Source organism: Nansenia antarctica (assembly GCF_963989245.1).
Source record: "Nansenia antarctica genome assembly, chromosome: 3".
NCBI lineage: Eukaryota > Metazoa > Chordata > Actinopteri > Argentiniformes > Microstomatidae > Nansenia > Nansenia antarctica.
Genome location: NC_137688.1, coordinates 52,838,201 through 52,863,923, shown reverse-complemented (window position 1 = coordinate 52,863,923; position 25,723 = coordinate 52,838,201). Strand labels below are relative to the sequence as shown.

The window sequence follows — 25,723 nt, the reverse complement described above, 5'->3', positions numbered from 1 at the left end:
AACATGCCTAGTGCGTTCCACAACGGACCTTGCCCGGCCAAGCTCTAAATTATACTGGATTTTCTCCGGTGTCAGGGAGTGAGCAGCCATATAAGAATAAGACCACCTGATAAGAATAAGACCATTATATTATTAAAGTATAAGCAGCACTCGAGTTGAGGGGGGATGGCATCCCCTCTGAAATAAAAACAGTCAAAATCGCCCCCCTCTTTCCATACTTAATGTCATTTTATCAATGAACGTGGTATTACTGCTATTTCAAGGTGCGAGGGGGCACGCACACATGCAATGACAGTTACTGACACTGAAGTCACTGGCGAGGGGATGCTAAAATTGTCCTCTTATGATAAAATCCACCACCTCCCCTGATTTTCTTTTACAACTTGAGTAGAGAAGCATGTGCCTGTGTGCCTGGTTAGTTGTCATGATCAAACGTTACAAATGCAACTTACCGAGAAGCCACCCTTCTCTGCCCTCTCCCACTTCCAGACGAACGCCTACCCTATAGCACTTGTCTTAATTCAGCCGCTATAATTCAGCCTCTATCACAGGGCGTTAATACAAACCTCATTCACCTGCGTTCATTTTTACCTGCGTTGGTATTTATAGAAGGAAGCACGTACGCAACTTTAAACCATCTCAGCCCGTTTTATAAATAATGCTCACGTCCGTTCAGAAAAATGTGCTTACGTGAAAGTCAAAGATGACGTTCAAGTATTTGTTTATGAATGAGGCCCCAGAACTACACGGGAGGAGCTTGTTAATAATCTCAAGGCAGCTGGGACCACAGTCACCAAGATGACCATTGGTAACACACTATGCCGTAATGGATGTAGCGCCCGCAAGGTCCCCCTGCTCAAGCAGGCACATGTACAGGCCCATCTGAAGTTTGCCAATGAGCACCTGGATGATTCAAAGGAGGCTTGGGAGAAAGTGCTGTGGTCAGATGAGACCAAAATCGAGCTCTTTGGCATCAACTCGACTCGCCGTGTTTGGAGGAGGTAAAATACTGACTTTGACCCCAAGAACACCATCCCCACCGTCAAGCATGGCGGTGGAAACATTATGCTTTGGGGCTGTTAGCTGAAGCTTCGAGTTGCCAAGCGACAACCTCCAAACCTTAAGGATTTGGAGAGGATCTGCAAAGAGGAGTGGGTCAAAATCCCTCCTGGGATCTGGGGCCTCATTTATAGAACGTGCTTAGATCAAATTTTGATCTTACCCGTGTCGTACGCAGAAATCCACGTCAACGTAGTGATTTATACAATTTCAACGTGAGTCAATTTGAACGTGGAAACGATCAAAACTCTACGTCGTGTTTTCGACTTGCGTACGCAAATCACCTACTGGTTATGCAGTTATTACAGCCATGTGAGACGCTCTGCCTACTGTCATTCATGCAAGTGGCTCGTAATAAAATTAACGATGTTGTTATCAGCCGAGGAAATGAGTTTAATTCAAGATTTAAAGGGAACTATTGTTTATGATTGTATTTCAGTCTTTCTTTATATCCCTCCGGAGCTGTCGATCTCTCTTCAACATGCCTATATATAAGCACTATAATAATTTAATATAATATAGGATATGATATGTTATATAACAATAGTGCGCTCCACAACGGACCTTGCCCGGCCACGCGCTAAATGATACTGGATTTCGAGTTGAGTCGGGATGAGGGGGAATGGCACCCCCCCCTGAGATAAAAACAGTCCAAATCATCCCCCTTCTAAAACTGCCATCCCCCCTTTCCATCCCTTATGTCATTTTATCAATGAACGTGGTATTACTGCCCTCTCCCGCTTCCAGACGCACGCCTACCCTATAATATAGTATTAACGCCCTGTGATAGCGGCTCAAATAGCGGTAATATAATACAGACAGTACATAATATTGTCTGTATTATATTCATAGGTGAAAGTGGGCCGGAACGGTCCGGTGCGGCGTTCCGGCAAGACTTTCTGTGCCGGAACGCCGTTGGGGGAAGAGATGCAGCTGCCTGTCAATCAAAATCCGATTGCTGCAGAGTGCAGAAGCAATCACGATTCACGATCCATAATTTCCAACAAGGAAACACATGGCTGACGTTATGTTTCGTTGCGTCTATTTTAATACCTTTGAAAAGGACATGTTAACCCGCTTTACAGTAGACCCGACGCGACGCGACGTGGTTGGGTGGGCAGCACTGGGCACTGAGACAGTCCGACCGGGATTACAGTCGCGCCGTATGGAAGCATATAGTGGACCAAATTCAAATGTTAATGCAATTTGAGATTGCATTTGTATGTTCCACTTTTGCATGCATTCTTTCAGACAATATTCAAATTCAAATGCAATTCTAATGATTTGCATTTTCATTTTCATGTACCTGATGTGCACATTCGCTGTCAATATTAAAATGATAATGCAAAGCCATTTGACATTTAATTTTCAAAGTCATGCGCTGCTTTGTAACTGACAAAACTGACAAGTTCATTCTAATGTAAAAATTACTATGCAATCCCAAAATAGCATATTCATTTGCCACTTTTGCCTGCGTTATTTGAGTCAATATTCAAATTGTAATGCAATAATGTGATACGCAATTGCATTTACATGTTCTAGTAAACACATCCGCTTTGTAGCTGACAAAATTCAAATTTTCATTCTAATGTGAAAATGACTATGCAATCCCAAAATAGCATATTCATTTGCCATTTTTGCCTGCGTTATTTGAGTCAATATTCAAATTGTAATGCAATAATGTGATTAGCAATTGCATTTATATGTTCTAGGAAACACATCCGCTCATTAGAATTGCATTTGAATTTGAATATTGTCTGAAAGAATGCATGCAAAAGTGGAACATGCAAATGCAATCTCAAATTGCATTAACATTTGAACTTAGTCCACTATATGCTTCCATAAGCAAGCCGTGTTGCCAGATTGGGCTACTTTTGGTCACACTGGACGGGTGGATTCGGCAGCTTGTAGACTGGTTGGGCTGGAAATGGTCAATTCCATCTGGCAACCCTGGTAGCAAAATATGTGCATACGTATTCTGGTAGCCTACTGGTACTTTCAAATCGCATCGTATTATTATTATTATTATTAATAATAATAATTACAATTTACAATACAAATACAACAATTGGAGGTCCCTCAAAGAAAATTTGGGCGCACTGCGCGTGCACAACATCAACCTCCAAGGCTTGATTTTGACCCAGGAAAAACCCTGGTATGTACTGTATAACATGATAGCCATCTATGCACTGTATATAAGATGATGACCAAGGGTCTTTCTGCTGCTGACCAAGGGGTTGAGTTCACTTGATGAGGCCCAATTTTGTTTTAGACTCTGTAGGCTACTGTATTTGTTTATTAAGACTTAAGATATATTATCTGAATTTCTCTTGTTTTATCAAATGTTCCAATTATTTTCATTTCTTGTGCTGGTTTAAAATTGCAGGAAACTAGCACAAATAATTGTGTGGGAGAGAGGGGCCGCCGCTACCAAAACGTGCACAGTTTTGGGTCGCTCCACCACCAAAAACTCTCACTCCAAACTTTTGGTGAAACATGGCAGCCATAAAGTGTTTCTAATTTCGACACCAACACCACGATGTGTGTGTTCAGGGATGCATGAAGCTGGGGGCAGGAGGAGAACAATATGAAACGATGAAGGTTGGGGTAGTAGCCTATAGTTCCTGTAAGAAACTCAAACCACTTTCACCCCTGATTATATTATATTATAGCACTTGGCTTCATTCAGCCGCTATAATTGAGCCGCTATCACAGGGCGTTAATACAAACCTCATTCACCTGCGTTCAATTGTATGTTTGGTATTTATAGAAGGAAGCACGTACGCAAGTTGAAATCATCTCAGCTCGTTTTATAAATAATGCTTACGACGGTTTAGAAAAATGTCCTTACGTCAAAGTCAAAGATGACGTTCAAGTACTTTTTTATGAATGAGGCCCCTGCACTAACTTGGTGACCAACTACAAGAAACATCTGACCGCTGTGCTTGCCAACAAGGGTTTCTCTACTGAGTCATGTTTTGGTAGGGGGTGAAATACTTATTTTACTCAATAAAACACAAATAATTTAAATAATAATTAAAAAATATGTAAATACTTATTTTCCCCACTGTACATTGTTGTTACATTTGCTTTTGCTGTTGGTAAAGTGACATGCTAAAATTATGAATGTTCTTCTAAATGGTAGTCTCATTAAAATAGCTTAATAGGAGTGATATTGGCAATACTATACACGTAAAACAATTGATTTATTTGTTTTTAAATAACTTTGCTGTCACTTTGCTGATGAAAACGCTTCTAAAGGATACAAATCCTTTATAGCATACAGCTTAATGTAAAGTGCTACTAAGATATCCAATTAATATTTTCAGATTTGACACTATATACTGTACTGTGGTAGGTTTGTTAGAGACATGTTTTGAATATTTTTATATTTTATGATAAACTGAAAAAGGCATTGGTGTTATCTGCAAACTGACAGACTTACATTCTATTTTGTCACGTAATATTCCTCTAATCAAGTTTCTGACTGTCTATCACTATTGTTGCTCACCAGTCCACATCCCAAAGCAAGCTTGTGCTGTAAATATGTTTCCATTTCCTTTAAGACCCTATTCAGTCTATGCTTTCTGTTCCCACAGGGTAAGATACATCTAAAATTATCTGAAGTGATTTTCAGCATCGGTCATCATGAACCTACTGACACTTATGTGGTGGAGTCAAGGTCATCGTGGTGGGCAGGGCGGGGACTGATATCATAGTGTAGATAGAGTGCTCTGTCAGGTAAGTGTTCAAAGATACAGTATACAATGTGTCTCTCCATTAAACAGTAACTTAAGTGGATTTAGACAAATTAAAAATACAATATAATGATATATACGTATAGTATGGCAACCATGATATGTTGCATCCACACCCCACAATTGTTTATTCATCATCAGAACTTCACATAATCAAAATCAGCTCAAACACAATACTTCTTAAAATGCTGTCTTTGAAGTCTTGCACATAATTCCAAAATGTGTATAACATGTAGGCTATGATGTTACCTCTCTATAATATTCCACTTTGCATTTGTTAAGGATGGGTTGCGCTTGCAGTGGTCAGAAAGGCCAGGAAGGCCAATATCACACAGGGAAACAAAACTTACAATTGTCCAACTCCTCAAACCATGCAGTAAGTGCAGTGTCCGAAAACAGATCCAACAGAGATAACAATTCATATCACACATTCCTAGAGATTGTGTACAATATTTTCCATCCATCATTTGTGAGCAAAGCTCCAAATCTATTAATTGTGTGATATAGAGTAAATATTGTCAATGCTGCTTCTATCTGTTGCTGCTCTTGACAGCTTTTTCCAGTGATCTTGAATCTTATAACAAATATATTTCTCTATTCTCAGGCATATAATGGACAACCTGGCTCAAATGAAGGTAATTTCATACTTCTTCAAAACTTTACAGATGCTATCATGTCATAATCAACACCCTAGCTACAGTTTATATTTCACAAACAACTAAAATAGACTTGAGGTTGGAATATCTCAGCACAGTATTTCCCTCTTTCCGAGAACTAGAAGAAAGATAGTCAAAGATCACTCAAGAGACCAGCTTTCATGTTCTCACATGATAGTCTTCACATGAAGTCATGATATCCCTGATTAACTACTCACACAACATCAACACAGGCTTTCTTTTAGAGCTGAATACTTTGAGTTGTATGGCCTGTTTTTGATTGATTGAAAACTTTATTAGAAGATTTGCAGAAGTAGGTACATGAAAGTACATATTACATACAAGGTCAACTAACAGGATAAAAACCCAAGAAAGCCACTGGCTTATTTCAATTGGGGTCCTTGATTCTCAATTCATCGTTACATGTAAGACAGACAAAAAAGCTAGTACTATCTACAAGATAATACAGACAAATAACTATTACTATCTACAAGATAAACACACATCCATCATGGGAAGAACAATACAACAAAACATAAGGTATGTACAGCGGGTAGGACAGGTGGGGACATACACCACAGGTGGGGGCGGGGGACAAAACACAAAGTATGTACAGTGGGTAGTTCGGGTCTTTTAATCTGATTTTTGATTTAGAGGGTCCAGTTACGGATTGCAGCCTCCTGTAAATGTTTTTTGAGAGTGGTTTTGAAGGTGGGCAGTGTTTTGCACTCCTTTAAGATTATAGGAAGGGCGTTCCACATTTTTACTGCATAGTTTGCAAACGAGTTTAACCCCTTGTTTGTGGTGCAACGCGGTTGAACGTGGTTCGTGGAGCTTCCTCTGGTGTTGTATGTGTGGACGTTGTTCACTTTTTGGAAGTATGTTGACAGGTATTTGGGTGTCTTTGTGGTGTAGCGTATCTTGAAGACCAGGCCCAGTGCAAGCTGCTGCACTCTGTCAACTACTCGTAGCCAATCAAGGCTCAAAAAATGAGCAGCGGTTAGATGTGTCCTAGGGTTGAGGCCTAGCAGAAGCCTAACCAGTTTATTTTGGGCTGTCTGGAGTCTTGTTTTATGGGCCTTTGTGGTTCTATAGTACCATGATGTTACGGCATAGTCGAAGTGACATTGAATGAGAGCTCCTGATAGGGTCTCTCATTCAACAGAGTACAACGCATTGTGTTATTATCCTTAGGCGTTTGCCATTACTGTAAGTTAAATGATGCAGTCCATTTCCAAACAAGTTATCTATGCAGGCCAAACAGTAAAGGATTTGGGGATAATAGCAATCCAACAACCTAGCTTGGGAGATTTGCCTGCAACCATTGTACATACAGTAGTATGTAGTTATTTTAACCCTTGTAAAAGTTAATAAAAACGTATTTAATAAGATCTGGGGCCTCATTCATAAAGAAATACTTGAACGTCATCTTTGACTTTCACGTAAGCACATTTTTCTAAACGGACGTGAGCATTATTTATAAAACGGGCTGAGATGGTTTAAAGTTGCGTACGTGCTTCCTTCTATAAATACCAAACATACTTGGAATTGAACGCAGGTGAATGAGGTTTGTATTAACGCCCTGTGATAGAGGCTCAATTATAGCGGCTGAATGAAGCCAAGTGCTATAATATAATATAATACAGACAGACAATACTGACAATATTATATACTGTCTGTATTATATTATATTATAGCACTTGGCTTCATTCAGCCGCTATTTGAGCCGCTATCACAGGGCGTTAATACTATATTATAGGGTAGGCGTGCGTCTGGAAGGGGAGAGGGCAGTAATACCACGTTCATTGATAAAATGACATAAGGGATGGAAAGGGGGGATGGCAGTTTTAGACGGGGGATGATTTGGACTGTTTTTATTTCAGGGGGGATGCCATTCCCCCTCATCCCGACTCAACTCGAAATCCAGTATCATTTAGCACGTGGCCGGGCAAGGCATAGGCATGTTGAAGAGAGATAGACAGCTCCGGACCGGAGGGATATAAAGAAAGACTGAAATACAATCATCAACATTAGTTCCCTTTCAATCTTGAATTAAACTAATTTTCTCGGCTGATAACAACATCGTTAATTTTATTACGAGCCACTTGCATGAATTACAGTAGGCAACGTTTTTCCAGTGCAGCTCACATGCCTGTAATAACTCCGCATAACCAGTAGGTAATGTACGTAAGCAAGTTGAATACTCGACGTCGAGCTACGATCGTTTCCACGATCAAATTGACTCACGTTGAAATTTTATAAATCACTACGTTGACGTGGTTTTCTACGTACGACACGGGTAAGATCAACATTTGATCTAAGCACCCGTTATGAATGAGGCCCCTGTACTGTAGTATGGTGTCCATTTTAGGACAGTATCATATGTGAATGAAAGTTGTGTCAAGCTAAAAAACAAAAACAATCAGTCCGTTAAAAACCTAGCCTAAACTGTCAGTATTTAAAATATAGTTAATTAACACTACAACAGCCGTGCCTATTTTACCTACTAGTAGAGCCGCCTTGGGGGTCAAATAGACCCCCTTTTTAGAATGTAAATCTGCTATTTACACACAGAGATCACTAGAGGGCACTTCTTTTTTTAGCCTGCCTCCTACACAGAAAAACTGCAAAACAGCTTTATACTATTATCCTGAAGTGATTTTGAAAATGTAAGGATACTGGGTGGTAGAACACACATATCTAGGAAAGGTCAGGAAAGGAGGGTCCTGAAATTTGATCGAGTGCAAAGATGGATTTTTTTTTTTAGCCCTCACAGCTCTTCTAGTGTTAAAAGCTGAACCAGACATAACAGTCTTTAATAATAATAATAATTTTCATTTAATTTAATTTAATTTATTTATTTTTGCACATGAAATTGTCATACATGTCATACATGTTTATGTGTCCTATACAATTAATGAATTTCCCCATGGGCAAAAAAGGAGCAGGAAGAAGAAAAATCGTATAATTACCTGCCCCCTAATAATAATAATAATAATAATAATAATAATAATAATAACATTTATATAGCGCCTTTCAGGGGACTCAAGGTCGCTTTACAGAAATACAAGAAAAAACTAAAACAGTCAGACAAACAAAAGCAACAACTAAACTAGAGGCCGAAGGCCTTGGCAAACAGGTGGGACTTGAGGGCTGTTTTAAAGGTGTAAACTAAAGGGTAGGGATGTTGCGGATCACCGCAGAGAGAGAGTTCCAGAGAGAGTTCCAGGGGGCGGATGGGGGTGGGGGCTACCAACCTTGTGACTTGTGCCTTAGGACTGGGTATCAAAGTCAGTCAGACATCGATCATCCCAAGTTGTGTCAGTTGAAGTTTGTATCAGTCAAACAGATAATAGATGTCTGACTGACTTGATACCTTCTTCTTCTTCGGCGGCGTATGGGTTGTTGTTCTTCCTCTCCACTCCACCAGGCTCGGGGCCGAGGGGCTACCCTTTTACCACCCCGAGACCTGGTTGAGGGGCTCACCCGGGCTATATTTCTGGACACCCCTCCAGAAGCCACGTCATCGTCTCGTCATCTAGTACCGACAGACCATGCATCCCGTTGGGTGGGTGGTACACCGGGCAATCCAGGATAATATGGTCTGCGGTTTGGTCCTCTGCGCCACACTCGCACGACGCATTTGGGGCCAAGCCCCATCTATGCATTGATGAGCGGAAACGCCCGACGCCGGTCCGGAGACGATTGAGCCTCACCCAGGATAGCCTTGGCAAGTCCATCCCGAGGGGCTCAGCGCCGGCGACTGGGATGTGGTCGCGGAGTTTGGAGGTGTTAGCCTCCCACTCCGCGCGCCACATATAATCCGCCCATCCTGCCGCACTGATGTTGAGATCTCTGCATTGCTGCCTGAGATCCTGTGCGGCAGGCACAAATGGGTGTCTCGACTTGAGACGCCGGGAGGGCTCCGCTGTTATAGTGAGCCTATCATGGAGCAGATGGTTATTAAGCTCCACGGCCCGGCAGGCGAGACGTGCTGTGGCTCCCATGCGGCGGAGGCCTGCGGGCTGGATGCCTGCTAGGATGGGAAGGTTGTCCACGGGGGTAGGACGCAGGCATCCTGTCACAATGCGCAAGGCTTCGTTTATAGGCGAGTCGATGAGGCGGGTGTGGGCACTGCGACACCATACTGGGGCGCAGTATTCACTAGTTGAATAAACGAGGGCTAGGGCTGCCGTGCGCAAGGTCCTTGCGCCGGCGCCCCAGCCCGAGCCAACCAGTCGCCTCATCAACGCCACACAAGCTGTTAACTTCTTGCGCAGTGACTCGAGGTGTCGGCGAAACGTGAGCGTCCTGTCCAATGTCACGCCGAGATAGATTGGCTCAGCGGAACATGGCAGGGGAGTTCCATCTAGGTGTACTCTAAGCTCACGTTTAGCCTCCCTGTTGTTAAGGTGGAAGGCAGCCGACACCGTCTTTGCCTCGCTAAGCTTCAATCTCCATTTCCGGAAGTATGCCACTAGTGTCTGCATGTCCTGGCTCAGAATCCCCTCCACAGACTGCCAATTTCCAGCAGAGTACACCACTGCGAGGTCGTCTGCGTAGGCGTACTTCCGCGAGAGTGTGTTGGGCAGGTCATAGGTGTAGATATTATAGAGGAGGGGGGCCAGGACCGATCCCTGAGGGACGCCGTTCCTAAGGCGTCGGAGCCTGCTTAGCTGTCCGCGACCGGTGGTGAGGGTAAAGCTGCGGTTACGGATGAGCTCCATGATCATTCTGACCATGTGCCTGTCCGGCAGCAGGCGGAGCAGCTTGCAGGAGAGGCCGCGATGCCATACGGTATCGTAGGCAGCCGTCAGGTCTATAAAGACGGCCCCGGCCTTCTTTTTTGCCGAAAAGCAATCCTCGATGTCTTGAGTCATAAGGGTGACTTGATCTACGGTCGACCTCCCGCGTCGGAACCCGGCCTGCTCACGTGGGAGCAGCGGGTCGACAATTGGTTCAATGCGGGCGTAGATGAGACGCTCGAGGATCTTGAAGGGGATGCATAGCAGAGAGATGGGACGGTAACTCTTAGGGTCCCCTTCAGGCTTATTCGGTTTAGGGATCGCAACAACTAGGGCTCTTCGCCAGATTTTGGGGATCTTGAGTTGGCGCAAACAGGAAGTGAGGAACGCTCTCAGCCAGGATTTCAAGGCGGGTGCGGCATGGAGAATAAGCTCCGGGCAGATGGAATCAGGCCCCGGAGCTTTCCCTGGCTTTAGATGCTGGAGGGCAGCAGCGAACTCCTCCGGGGTGAATTCACCGGAGATGTAGTCACTGCTAGGTGTTGGGGCCCTCCAGAGGTCTGACACTTATTTTGCCACAAGTCGAGACGACTCGCGGTCTTTGCCCTCGTATGACCCACTTTTCACAAATTGTGATGCGATTTTATTTGCAGATACCAAGTCCCAGTGACTCAAGTCCAAATGACAGATGTTCATGAGAGTTTGACATGACTTTCATTCATGTATTATGCTGTCCTCTAAAATGGACACAGTATATTGTATTCAATATGTATTGTGGTTCCTTCCAGAAGATGTTGCCATTGCCCAGCATGACTTTAAAGCAACAACTGTTACTGATCTACCATTCAAAAAGGGAGAGAAACTTAAGATCCTCCAGGAGTAAGTGCTCTCATTTCCAACCAAAAAATATCATATTAAGAGATAAAGCAAAAATAAGACAATATTCTAATTAATGCTAATGCATTATACCATTGTTTACAATCTTTAGTTTACTCCTATGGCAATCACATACTCTAAGAACAGTACAGAGTGCAGTCTAATAATAAGTACACTGTTGTAAATCTGCAGAAACAAACTGATTATTTCATTTCTGCTGTAAAGAAATGGGGATTGGTGGCATGCAAAGTCCTTGCTGACAGGAAAGGAGGGGTACATACCATGTACCTATGTGGCCAAAGTGGACACACTGGAGGTGGAGAAGTAAGTGAATATGTACATGAAGGTCTAGCATAAGATATCTAGGCTGTATTGGATACCTAGGCTGTATAGGATATCTAGGCAGTCATTATAATTCACTTTCACTCATATTAGTATTCCCTCCACTGGAAGGCCATGGAAGTTTGTTGGTCAGGAAAAACTCATGGCTCTGCTAATAATAATAATAATAGTAATAATAATAATAATAATAATAATGACTGTCTGGTCTTTGGCACATCAAATCATGACTGCCGTAGAGATAATTCCTTTATCCCTTCCAGTTGTAGTAGCCTGGAGGGTAGGAAGGACACATGGCAACAAAGAGGCATAATGCTTACTTGTACACAGAACACCATTGATTCATCCACTGAGCTGAAGTGGAGTGTGAATAATGGAAACTGTAATGTAACCCTGAATTCGTATGATGGCACACCATGCCATAGTGCTTCCCTCTTATCTATTTCAGGTGGTTTTTCAAGGACTTGAGTAGGAGAGAGACTGAACGCCTGCTTCTGGCCCCAGGGAATAAAGCTGGATCATTTGTAGTCAGAGAGAGTGAAACCAGTAAAGGTGAGATATCTTGAGACAGGATATCGTTTCCTCGACAACAATGACTCATCACAATAGTAAAGAATTGTACCAAAAAATGTAGTTGGTTACTATACAACCAAACTGAGATGAATGTTTCAAGCAAACATTATTCTTGAATAATCATTGTCAAACTATGTATGTGTGTACAAAGTAGTGCACAGACTAATAACAAAAGAGTATTCCAGTATTTCGTAAACATAACATAACTTAATCATGAAGGTTACAGTAAGTCTTGTTGTAACTTTCCCACAGGGGCCTTCTCCTTATCCATTAGAGACGCAACACTGGAACAAGGAGACGTGGTCAAGCACTACAAAATACGTTCCCTAGACAACGGTGGCTACTACATCTCCCCCTCTACCACCTTCCCATCCTTGCAGGAGCTGGTCAAGTACTACACCCGTGAGTTGGATGGGAAATCCTGGTATAGAATCTGAAGGTTTTGACATTCACATACTGTAGAAAGGTTCACACATAAAGCCTTGATGGCTAGCCCGGTGTTTCCCCTCATTTCACTTGGAAAGGAAAGAAAGCCTCAATCTCAGTCAAGTGTTACGGTTAACCGTTAACGTAACATTTCACAAGCTCACATTAAATGAATCAATGAATCAATGAATTACTGAAGGCTTCAAGTAACATACATGCTTTGTTTTGCTTGCATGAAAATTGCAAGCAAGAAATGAAAATTGTTATAGGGCCAACCTGCAACATACTGTATATGAATAGGTGTTTTTGGAGAGAGTCTTCTGCATTATCTATTCAGTTAAGCTCTTGTGAAGTAAAAGTCATCTTTGACAGCTCTGATTAAAGTCTAAGTAGGCCCCTTGCGGTGCACTGTGCATTTCCTGTGCAAGGGGAGCAGTGATCTTTCCACTACCGTGGATCAACCACCAGATAAGCAGACCAACACCCCCATTTACTGTAGCTCTGAGATGCTAGCTTCTGGTGCAGCAGTAAAACAGACTGGCTCCCTTCCCTTCGTTTGCTGCATATCTTCACATTTGTTTGTTTAAAGGTCATAGGCTAAAAATGTGCAAGTTATTTCTGTGTAGCTGTTGGAACGATAGCATGTCACTTTGCCAAGGTGTCTGTGGGGCAAACGGAGAGACATGAGACTTTGAAAACATTAAGGTGCACATCCGTGTCCGTGCACAGCAATGTTGTCAAAATGTATATATATTTTTAAATTACCGGTACTAGGCAACTCTTAGTTACAGGCTTAACAAGCAAAGTGGTGCTTTTTTGTTTTTTCATTGCTGAAGAAATTAACCCTCAGTGATGTAGTGGAGGACAAATACATATAAATGTTGAATAACTTGCAACATGCAAAAGTTTTACCCACTTTTTTACCACTACATCCCTTAATTCAGTGCATTTGATGTCTACAGTATGGATACCTTTATATCTTTCATGTATCATGCCGACTTGCCCATCTACGCTTATATTTTTCCCTGGCACTGTTTGGGCACAGGGACGGCAGACGGGCTATGCCAGAGGTTGAACGCCCCCTGCAGGTCTAAGGCACCACAGCAGCCATGGGCGCAGGATGAGTGGGAGATCCCCCGCGAGACGCTGAAGATGGTGAAGAAACTGGGCGCGGGACAGTTTGGAGAAGTGTGGATGGGTAAAATACTCCTGTCAGTCAGTACGAGTTTTGATCCTCAGTATGCTTGATATAACTGGTAGATAGTTACAATGAATGTATTAAGATTCTGATTAATCCATATCCTGTGTGTGCGTGTGCATAACATATAGATCTTTTTGAATCTTCATACATTAATTAATGTACAGGCAACACCTCACCTCAGTCCTCCACAATAAACCCTTCTTATGACACCTATTTTATGATTTTTTGTTACACCATTACATACAGTAGCTCTTTAATAAGAGTTGAAGTGAAGTCTTACCTCTTCACATGTATGGCCAGGTTTCTATAAGAACAACCAGAAGGTTGCTGTCAAGACCCTGAAGGAGGGCACCATGGAGCCTGAGGCCTTCCTCCAGGAAGCCAACCTGATGAAGCAGCTGCAGCATGAGAGACTGGTGCGCCTGCACGCTGTGGTCACCATGGAGCCCATTCTCATCGTCACAGAGTTTATGATCAATGGTGAGAGAGGACATCTGTATTTACTGTACTGTAGGGAATCTGTGGTGAGGAAGCAGCGCCATCAGTAACATTATGTAGAGTTATGGAAGCGTTACGTGGCTATTAGGATCACCTGAATTAGCACCTAAATGCTATTTTAAAATCTACAACGACTTAAACTGATGCCATCACTATGAGCTTCATTTGAATCACTGGAAAGAAATATAGTGAAGTGGCCATGGATACCGTATTGCAGCTACAAATGGGGTATTGTGTATATGTATAACATCGACAATCACAAAACTGTTGTTGCACGAGTGAGAGAGAAGCCTCTGAAAAGGAGGCAATTAGATCGAGAGCAGTACCGAGGTGGAGCTGTAAATATTTGAAAATGTCATCCGCTTACCCGCCCTGTGCTTTCTATTCCTGATGGGGCTTGTGCCTCTCCTTTTCTTATCTGAAGGAAGTCTGCTGGACTTTCTAAAAACAGACGAGGGGAAGAAGCTGAAGCTCACCAAACTGATAGACATGTCAGCACAGGTGGGAAACCTTAATTCTCTTCTTCCAACTTCTCTATAGTCAGTTGTTGTAAAAACAAAACAAAACAAACTCCCCATCGAAATTAAAAATGTGATTTCTTTGCTAAGCATAGATGTTTCATAGGCCATCACCTCTCTAAGCCCAAAGGCCAAAACTGCTTGAGGCTTGTTGCTACTGAAGAGAGCTACAGTAGATTATGTTTTATTTATTCAACTAATGTCTGCAAACTGTCATACTGTATGTAGTTATATTTCATTTACTGTATGTCAGATCAATTAATTTCAATTCCGTCACTTCAGATTGATAAAATGAATTGACAATAAATGCCCCATAATTGAATTGGAATTCAAATTAACTTCCTGAATTGAAATTTCACTGACACTGGGAGTCATAAGTGTGTCTCTTAAACAAGCTCTCGCTAAAACATGGCAGCTCTGCTTTAAAAAAAAGACAAAAATAATTTGCCTGTTTGCGTTTCAAGACATCCCTCCCAATTGAGGGATGTCATCGCGTCTTGACATCCCTCAATGGAATGTTAAATGTCCCCAAATTTGTAAACACTAGCTTTCCTGTCTCTCGTGTTGTGAGGGGGGTGAAGGCGGGGCTGTGCCCCCCCTTTATACCCAGAGAAATGTTTGCATATCACCTGTTAAACAAGCAATTCTGGTGACTTCTGATTCAAGAATAATGTTGTGCTTAGTGCAAGTTTAAATTAGGCCTACAATTGATTTACCCAAGTGCACCCGTCCGGACCCGATAAACAGCTCTGATAACAAGAGCGTTGCATATATTTGTCAGTATATCAATCCCAGCTCATCCAAACTTGTGCTAAAATCTAGCAGGCGCATGTCAGACATGCGTACCACCACACAAAGTGATTGCATACTAGTGAGAGAGAGCAACATAATGTGAAATGGACAAGGAGTAAAATGAACACCTCACATTTGAACTATTTGTCCCCATTTCAACAATGACAGAAGATGCCCCCCCCCCCCCCTTTATATACCCGGTGAAAATGTTGCCCATCACCTGTGGTGACGTTCAATGGGAGAATAACATAGTACGGTAGTTAGTGTGAGTGAAAAGCATAGAATCCAACAGCAAGAAAAAAATGCAGCTGCACCCTCTTGCATCCATCAGAAAACATCTATTTCAAGCCGGGCAGACCTCAAAAGGATGCGGCTTTTGTCACCTAAAGAGAGTGGAAACTGTCAGAACTTGCTCTACAGTGAGGTTCCTGTGGCGGGCTTGTGTGCTTCTGGATCTTAAACCTTGTCCTGTGACGATTATTAACATCCGGACAGGAAGTGATTTGTTCCACTGTGCCCCCTCCCCTGAGACTATACACTTTTGTGTTCTGAGAGCAGCACATCCTGTTCAACCCACTCTACTGATGCAACACAACATCATACCCTGATGCTAGAGTAGGATGAAGTTGCATGTGCCTGACTGCATTTAGAGGCAAATAACTTCTAACTAATAACTAATAAGACTGCAATCAAATGAATGAGAAATAGTATTCTTTTAACCAAATCACATCTATAATCCATATACCGGTAGTTACTATTTTCACTGTCTGATTCCATTATCATTTGTGATGAATAGTAACCTCAGAATTGTAGTGAACAGCAAAACTTTATTATAAAAAAAAAAACATATATATTTTTTAAATAACTCTTTTTGCTACAAATGTATATTTTTTTTTTTAAATAACTCTTTTGCTACAAATGTCTTGTCCCTGTGTACAGTGCTAAAATACTTAGATCAACAATGATGCATAGAGCTTTATTTTCCATATATTCTATGTTGTTCAAAAAATATGTTCCCCTTGTCACAATTTGGTGGCAGAAGCAAAATGACCAAGCTATACAGCATAGATCATCTATTTTTGTTGTAAAAATGCGGGAGGCCTAGAAAAATCTAAATGAGCTCTACCCACTTTGACAGATTGCTGAAGGCATGGCCTACATTGAAAAGAAAAACTACATCCATAGAGACCTACGTGCGGCCAACATCCTGGTCAATGAGACCCTCCACTGCAAGATAGCAGACTTCGGCCTAGCCAGGATCATCGAGACTGAATATACAGCACAGGAAGGTACAGTAGGACTGGGCCTGAAAACCCAGGTTGTAGTCATTATTAGGTGACCTTCCTTGTCAGAATTATATAACAATATAGAATACAGAAATACCAATTCTTAATGTATCTGTGCACTGAAAACCATAGTTTTAAAAGATAGTATTCTGACAAATCATACTTAAAACATGTTGTTGACTCGCTGTTGTATTTGTTGCTATAACATAAATGTAAACAAAAAAAGAAATGATCACTTAGATGGAAATAAGCCAATGTTGTAGCCAATAATGATTTGCACTTGCGATAACTGCTTATCTTTGGTGTAAAATAATCATGGACACTGTGAAGTATATCAGCACTTCTGTTCTAAATATGTATATTTTCTGTATTATTATATGCAATATCTACGGATATCATAAAACATTAGAAACACAACAAACAAATAAACATTGTATTTCTACACTCTGACTTGACATTTACAAATATATAATTTTTGCTTTCTTTCAATTGCCCAGGTGCTAAATTTCCCATCAAGTGGACAGCCCCTGAAGCGATCAACTTTGGCACGTTCAGCATCAAGTCAGACGTCTGGTCTTTCGGCATCCTTCTGACAGAAATAGTCACATATGGAAGAATACCATATCCAGGTAAATAGCCATATCCAGGTAAAATGTTTAGAAGAATGCCCTTCCAAGGAACACACCGTAGCTGCATAGTGAGTTAACATATCTGACACTGAGCTGATAGTAGCTGATATATAACATAATAAATATGTTATTTGTTATTTATTTATACGCACACAAAACAGTGAAAGAATAAAAATGCGATTTAAAAAGTGCATGTGCAGATGAGGTAAGAAACCCGTCTAGGGTTTATATTATATTTAAACATTACCATAACTTGAAGATGTAAAACACAAATTAAATAATAATAATATATGTCATTTATCTGATGCTTTTATCTGAAGCAACTTATCAGTGCATACATTTTTCCATATATATTATGGTCCCAGTGGGAATCAAACCCACAACCTAGGCGTTGTTAGCACCATGCTCTACCGACTGAGCCATAGAGGACCATATAGAGTGAGGGAATCTGTTGTCATCCACCAGGATGATGAGGATTAGACGTGGGTTGATCTTCCAGCAGGTCAACGATCCAAAACATACTGCAAAGGAGACTCAATGATCAATTGGTTCAAGAGGAAGAAATTAAAGGTGTTGGACTGGCCTGGTCAATCACCAGTCTTAAGTCCAATAGAACATTTGTGGAAGGAACTGTCTGTGTTGAAGAATGGGCCAAAATCCCACCTGATCATTGTGAGAGACTAGTTTTTTTTCGTACAGGAAGCTTCTTGCAGCTGTTATTGGAAACAAAGGCTTCTCCACCAAGTATTAAATACATTTCAGTTAACATGTTAAATACTTATTTCCTGTGTCATTTCCCTTTATTGCACATTTTTTATGGATTGGAGTGTGAATAACTGCAATAGAAATTGAATTTAAAAAGTGTTGATGTGTTGAATACTATTTTCCCCCACTGTATAAAGAAGAAATAAAGAGTGTGTGTGATATTCTGTTCAACATCCCATTGTCGCTTTCATTCCACACATCCACAAACAGCAATCGATAAACAATAACGTTACCACCATTGTCCTCCAGAGGGCCTCCGGTATGTATGTGTTGAAGAGCACTGACCTAATGACGCTGTTTCCCTTCCCGCTAACTCTATAGGGATGACCAACCCAGAGGTGATCAGGAACTTGGACAGGAGCTACAGGATGCCCTGCCCGGAGGGCTGCCCCGAGGAGCTCTATGACCTCATCATGATATGCTGGAGGGAGCGACCAGAGGACAGGCCCACATTCGAGCACCTCCAGAACACCCTCAATGACTTCTTCATCGCCACAGAGGGCCAGTATGAAATACAGCCTTGAGGAAAACAACAAGGGTGACAATGGGACCCTAATGGAGTGGGGTGGGGATGCAGACAACCAGGAGGCTTGTCAGAAAGCAGTCCGAGGGCATGCTCCCAACTTATGATTGTCCATTAGTTGGTTATACTAACAGACATGTACTGTGCTCTGATGAAGATGGACAGACAGAGAGACAAGCAAGATGGAGAGACAGAAAGACACACTGATTGACTGCATATGGACATAATCGTGAGACTGGTGGGGATAGACAAATACATTGATGGACAGACAGATGGGGACTTTTGGATTGCTAGAGACAGTCATACAAAGTGACCTGACTAAGTATGTTGGGACAGTGTTGGACCATTGTCATAACGGGACCTCCCAGAGAATATCTGTTTTCAATGGACTACTCTGTTCGTTTTGAGGTAATATTATGTTGATAAAGTGAGTGTATCATGTTCTAAGAAAAACAAGAACAACAAAGCTGTCTGGGCACAGTCATAGCAAGTTTGTTCCATAGGAAGCTTGTAAATATAGCTTTTTTAGCTAATTTCTTTTGCGTGATCAAAACATTAGTATTTTATATTTTAGACGTGTACTGGTACAAGTAACATGGCTTGCATGACTACTCGCTAATATAGCTGAAAATTCAAGAATTCTTCTAACCTGCACAGTTTTTCACACTCAATTTCTGGGATGATGGGGAAAGTGGAATAATGAACATGAATTTTAATATGTTTGGGATCAAATTTGACAGTTCGTCAAGTCAGTATTACAGCGCTGCACGCTTGTTTGTGTGTCTTCCACCAGTGTATTCCCACGAATGCAGCATGCAAGAGGACTTCCTGCAGTATTTTTTTGTTTTTTTGTTTACCTTTATTTCACCAGGGGGAACCCATTGAGACCAAAGTCTCCCCTTGTGCCCTGGTTACAAACATTTTCAAGACAATATACAAAAACATCACACATCAATACAAAATCAATACAAAAACATCATACGTATGTATGATTGACATATCCATTCAAACTAATAAACAGTATGGCAACATCCTTTAAAAACATGCACAGACCTCGACCTCATACATATTTTTTTACTTGCCCAAAGAGACTAAGGCATCCAATTTGAGGGTCTCTTGACACTCATTCTCAGCTCTAGGGGCACAGTAACTAAAAGCAGTTTTTCCCAGCTCAGTTCTGACTCAGGGACCTCAAGAACTAACCTATCCTGTGATCTTGTTTGGTAATGACTAGAACGCCATGTAATGAGGGGTGCCAGGTAGCTAGGTAGCTTTTGTAGGAGCCAATGCTGTGTTCTCCTAGCAGCCAAGGATGGCCAGCCTACTGCATAATATAGATTATAATGATGCGTTCCAAAATGAAATGATCAGTAATAGAACGAAGTGTCAAGCTGTGTCATGGTGGTAGAGGCAGCGTGCATATAGATAATGTCGCCGTAGTCCAGTACTGACAGGAAAGTAGACTGTACTAAAAGCGTCCTGTCATCATGCGAAAAACAAGACTTATTTCTATAAAATAATCCAAGTTTCACCTTTTTTTTTTTGGGCAGATCATCAACATACAATTTGAAGGACAGTTTTTCCTCAATAAAAATCCCAAGGTACATAATTGGATACTCTCTCAATTACAGAACAATCCAAAGAGCAGATATTGAAGTCTGTTTCCATCAAAGAATGGGATCTCGAAAATTGCATATATTTTGTTTTTGCTCCATTTATGTCATATCTGTCCTGACATGGAAGTCTTTCTCAATAAAAATGTATATTGTTTGTAGCTTAAGCTGCTTCAAGTGAATCAGAGCCATATGATTTAGTTACTATGATTGCCAATTACATAAAAATAAAAAATAAAAACATTTAGCAGACGCCTTATTCCAAAGCGACTTACAATCGATACATTTGACTATGTATGGCGAGTGAATCATCAATTCACCAGTCGTAGCTAGAAGAGTAATCTAGCTCAGGCCAGGGGCCATTGGCAGTCGTCGTGATAGATGAAGAAGGACTTTTTGGGACACAGAAGAAACAGTACAAGGGGGGGAAGTAGAAATCTTAGGAGACACAGTATAGGGGGAAGCAGGTGTCTCAGGAGGCACAGTGCTGGGGGGTAGTAGATGTCTCAAGAGAAGCAGTTAAGGTGTAACCTGAAGATATGGGTCTTCAGTCTCCGGCGGAAGATGGGGAGTGACTCTGCAGTTCTGACAGCCATGGGAAGCTCATTCCAGCCAGCATAGTGAAGAGACGTGACAGGGCAATTGACTGTTTTGATTTGTACTACTATTTACTATTGTAAGTACAACACATTATCTGTTTCTGTAAGTTTGTGCATCAAAAATGTAAACAGCTCACAAGGAGAAGTATTCACTGTCATCAAATACAATGCTGGAATATTTTTATATATTTTCATGGACATTGCAATATGTCAGAATATAGAACAAGACACACAGTTCATGGTCAAATGACCTATGTACAATATTGATTTACTGACAGAGATTAGTAGACGTCATCTACTGTAACTTGACACTGTTAAGCAGGAAATCACAAGATGAGTCATCAATGTTCAAGACTTATTTGTAGACTTCAAAAGCAGTTTTACTACAAAATAGTATTTACAGCCTAAAAAGGACAAGAAAAAGTAGTGTCATAATATACAGTAGTAAAATAGTGTGCCCAATAAACACACACATGCTCTGCTTCACCAATAGGATTATTACACAAAATGTCCCTATAATTTCTGCATGATGTTAAGGGCAGTTATATTTCTTATGTAACCCTCTGCTGAGGTACTATTTCAATTTATTAAGATATAACAGGAGTCTTTTGTCTGTTGACTGACTGACTGACTAACTCTTTTTGTTTATAAATAGATCAGATATACAAGTGTATGTAATGGCAATTGTATGTCCCCAGAAAACAAGTAAGTATATAAACCCTTGTTATACAAACAAAATACAAAGGACAACAATTTAAAGGAAATAACTAAAATAACAATCAGGTTGAAACAAACACAAACCTTACTTAAACACTTAGTGAAAAATAATAAAGAAAGTTCAAAGTTCAAGTTCAGAGTTCTAGGTTTACCAAGCGCTTGGATTTGTTGGTGCACATATGAAAGAAAAATGAGTCCTTGGTATCGCTGATATGGTAAATCCCAGTTACTCATGATACCAGGCAAGATGGAGGTGAAGCCGATGGGGCAGCGACGATGTAAGATGGTACTGTTGTGTTGACGCGTTTCACATGCGGACTCGGTCCTTCTGGCGGCAATGTGGATAACAATCCTCGGAGTTCAGTCTTAGGGTACAAGTCGCTGCTTGCTAACCATCCTACCCGGTAGCTTAAGCAGAACGTCCACGGTTTGATTGTACACTGTACACTTTTCTCATAAATTAAAAATAACAAGCCGGCTAACCCTGCATTTAAACTGAAACAAAACCTGTGGCAGATGGGCTGTGTTTGGAGAGCATGTGGACAAATCTAAGTTTAAACGACGACGTATATTTAAGCAATATCACACTCGAGGTTGTGCTGTTATACTGAATATCAGCACAGCTGTGATTGCTTAAATATACGTTGTCGTTTAAACTTAGATTTGTCCGCATGCTCTCCAAACATAGCCCCTCAGCCACAGGTGTCTGTGTTTACCTCTCACTCATTCATTCATCTGTCAATCCCCCGTGCACTTCCTCAAACTCTCAACATGTCTTCTAAAGTGATCTGATTAGCTTAGAGCACATCACTCAAACAAAACAAGACCGGTTCCACAGTATTTTCTCAAAAATACAAAATAATGAAATGTAACAAGAAAATTACAAAATGCATTCTTATTAAGTCACAAATTACTGTTACTTATATAAGTAACAAAATAAAATACCCACTTTTGGTTTCTGTTTACGTGCACATTTTTCAGATCTCTACATTTATGTGTGTAATCAGAATTAGGTAACATTTTATCACACTCAAACAAAACCCTGCAAACAATAACAATTCATTAGAAAAATAGCAACAAGAAACTCAACACTCTCACAACAAAAGTAAAGGCTAGAAAGGATACCTACCAATGGGGACAGACAATTTCAAGCAGTGCTTTACTTAAATTGGCTGTCATAATGCCTATAATGCACTACCATCAGTGAGTATGGGTGTTCTTCATTCTACTACAATCGAAACAGGCCATGACATAATTTGACAAAAATGTTAATGACAACTGCCCTTGATACATTTCTTATAAACCCATACAGAGAGTTTGTGGTTTCATCAGTTAATCCGCCCTCAGAGCCTGGGACATGGCATGGAGATAAGCTGGTGGAATGGCTCTACCACCCAAGGGCAGATCCTTAAGCTTCCTGAGTGGCGAGTTTGCCCCGGAAACAGGAAGTGTGAATCAGCATTCCTGTCATACCCTGAGCCTGGAGCATGCTAAGCCACTAGCATCAATGAAAAGGGCCATGCTCCACACATTCATGCTGCTCAGTATAGTTGTGTTTGTCTCTGTCACGTCCATAGTAGATTCTGCCTATACTTTTGCTAAGAGAATGCAGATAAGAATAGTTTAGTCTCTACAAATGTACTGTATCTGTAACTCTGCATGGCAAGATGAATACTAGTTATACTTATCACTGTAAAATTGCCCCTCATTCTGATCACACTCCGGTGTGCCTGAGTGTGTGTGTGTGTGTGTGTGTGTGTGTGTGTGTGTGTGTGTGTGTGTGTGTGTGTGTGTGTGTGTGTGTGTGTGTGTGTGAGAGAGAGAGAGAGAGAGAGAGAGAGAGAGAGAGAGAGAGAGAGAGAGAGAGAGAGAGAGAGAGAGAGAGAGAGCAGGATGTGGCCGACACACAAAGCAATACTTCGCTAATGGGTTATTATCTAGAGTGCATTCCACTGTCACATCTATTCAGCTCATCTCTTAATTACATTTCTCAGACAAAAATAATACCAAAAAGCAACTTTGGAGCACAATAGATCAGTGGAGACTGGAGGAGGTAGGAATCGAATTGCAGTGGAGATTGGTGGAGGTTGACGGGCTCATTATAATGCATGGAACGGAATGAGAAATGGGATCAAACATACCATCCCCCATCCCATGCATTACAATGAGCCTGTCCTTCACCAGCCTTCACTGCAATACATCCATGATTAAATGAGGCAAAGGAAGATGCATCCCCATGTTATGTGTTATCCTCCATTCTCCCAACATGACAAATAGAAAGGATAACATTTGCACTCAGCAAGCACTCCGGATATGCCAATGCCCTGGCCCAGGCAGTGATATATTTAGCAGGGGGTTCAATTAACCTAATGTATCATCAGAAATTGCTTAACTCAAACATTCAGTAGGGATCAGAACCAATTAAGGTAACGAGGGGGCTGACGAAAATGCACTTTAGAAAATATATGTGTCAGTTCACTTTTAGAAAGGCAAACAAACAACAGTAGCGAGTGCTCAATTTAGCTGAAAAATCTTTGTTTAAGTTTCATTCAAGTCTCTTATTCATATCTTAAAGGTCAACATTCTAATAATGGTAAGTACAATATTGAAGCTGTAGTATGATAAACCTGAAGCTGTAGTATGATCACCCTGATCCATCACTGTGGAAAACTCTACTGTAACCTCCTCCCTGACAGCCAAGAACCTTGGAGTGATCCTGGACAACCGACTATCCTGTGCGGAGAACATTGCAGCAACGGCACGCTCCTGAAGATTCATCCTTTACAACATCAGAAGGATACGACCATTCCTCACCAGAGAAGCAACGCAACTCTTGACCCAGTCACTGGTCATCTCCCGCCTTGATTACTGCAACACGTAGTGTTCAACCTCCCCAAATGTTCTCATGTCACCCCTCTCCTTCGCACCTTGCACTGGCTCCTGATAGCAACTCGCATCAGATTCAAGACTCTGGTGCTTGCCTACCAGGCAGCTAAAAGGACAGCCCCTGCCTACCTGCAGGCAATGGTCACCCCCCAAACCTCAGCCCGTTCCCTCCGCTCCTCCACCTCTGCTGGCCGACTGGCCCCACCACCTCTACACCTACATGGCAGTCGCACTGCCCGATCACGTCTCTTCACTACACTGGCTCCCCGCTGGTGGAATGAGCTTCCCACGGCCGTCAGAACTGCAGAGTCACTACCCACTACCCACTACCCATCTTCCGTCGGAGACTGAAGACCCATCTCTTCAGGTTACACCTTAACTGCTCCTCCTGAGACATCTACTAACCCCCAACACTGCGTCTCCTGAGACACCCACTTTTCCCCTTTACTGTGTCCCCTATGACTTCTACTGCCCCCCTTGTACTGTTTCTCTGTTCTCCAGTGTCTATATATTTATATACTTACTTCTATCACTGAGACTGCCAATGGCCCCGGACCTGAACTAGATTACTCTTTCTGCTACGACTGGGGGATTGATGAGTCACTTGCTTAGTCAAATGTATTGATTGTAAGTCGCTTTGGAATAAGGCGTCTGCTAAATGCCAAAAATGTAAATGTAAATGTAAATGATGACTGGGCATATACTATATACACAGTATGTAATAGCCAACATCTATCACACAACATTGTGCAATATGGAAGTTTCACAAAGTAGTTACAGCTCATGCACATTCTATTCGACTGTTGTCACCTTGCATATCTCTTCCCCCCCCATTAAATGTAAATAAAGTACAGTTATCATATATGCCTAGACACGGTTATTAGGTGTGTGTATTTCCAGTCGTATATATTGTATTATATTGTATATCATAAGGAATCAAAGTTTTACACTAAAAGCAATATTTCCCTTACCTTGCCCAATATCCAACTCAAAATGGATAGAGATACAGTAGTGCCTTAAAATACCTTGGCAGACAGTGTCATGGAATTAGTGTTATGCAGATTGCAAAGATTGCTGTCAAAAGTGAATATGCATTAAAAATAGGCTTCAAATAAGAACGCTGGTTGCTTCACAAAGGCCTTAAGAATCTTTTTTGTACCAATATATGTATCAATATACGGTATACTGTACTTAGAGGTGTCAATACTTACAAACCAACAATGTAGCTCTATCTAATCTCAGAAGATGGTGACGTCTCACCATA

The 25,723-nt window shown here is 41.4% G+C and overlaps 1 protein-coding gene across 1 annotated transcript; it reads left to right on the top strand.

Annotated features, from left to right (window-relative positions):
- Positions 1–798: 798 nt before the first annotated feature.
- blk (BLK proto-oncogene, Src family tyrosine kinase) lies at positions 799–18,645 on the top strand (the record flags this gene model as incomplete). Its single annotated transcript, XM_080527371.1, has 11 exons — positions 799–988; positions 11,007–11,097; positions 11,320–11,418; positions 11,882–11,985; positions 12,259–12,408; positions 13,478–13,630; positions 13,934–14,113; positions 14,556–14,632; positions 16,580–16,730; positions 17,225–17,356; positions 18,443–18,645. 11 exons carry the CDS (start codon positions 799–801, stop codon positions 18,643–18,645), a joined length of 1,530 nt encoding a protein of 509 aa, XP_080383497.1.
- Positions 18,646–25,723: the final 7,078 nt, after the last annotated feature.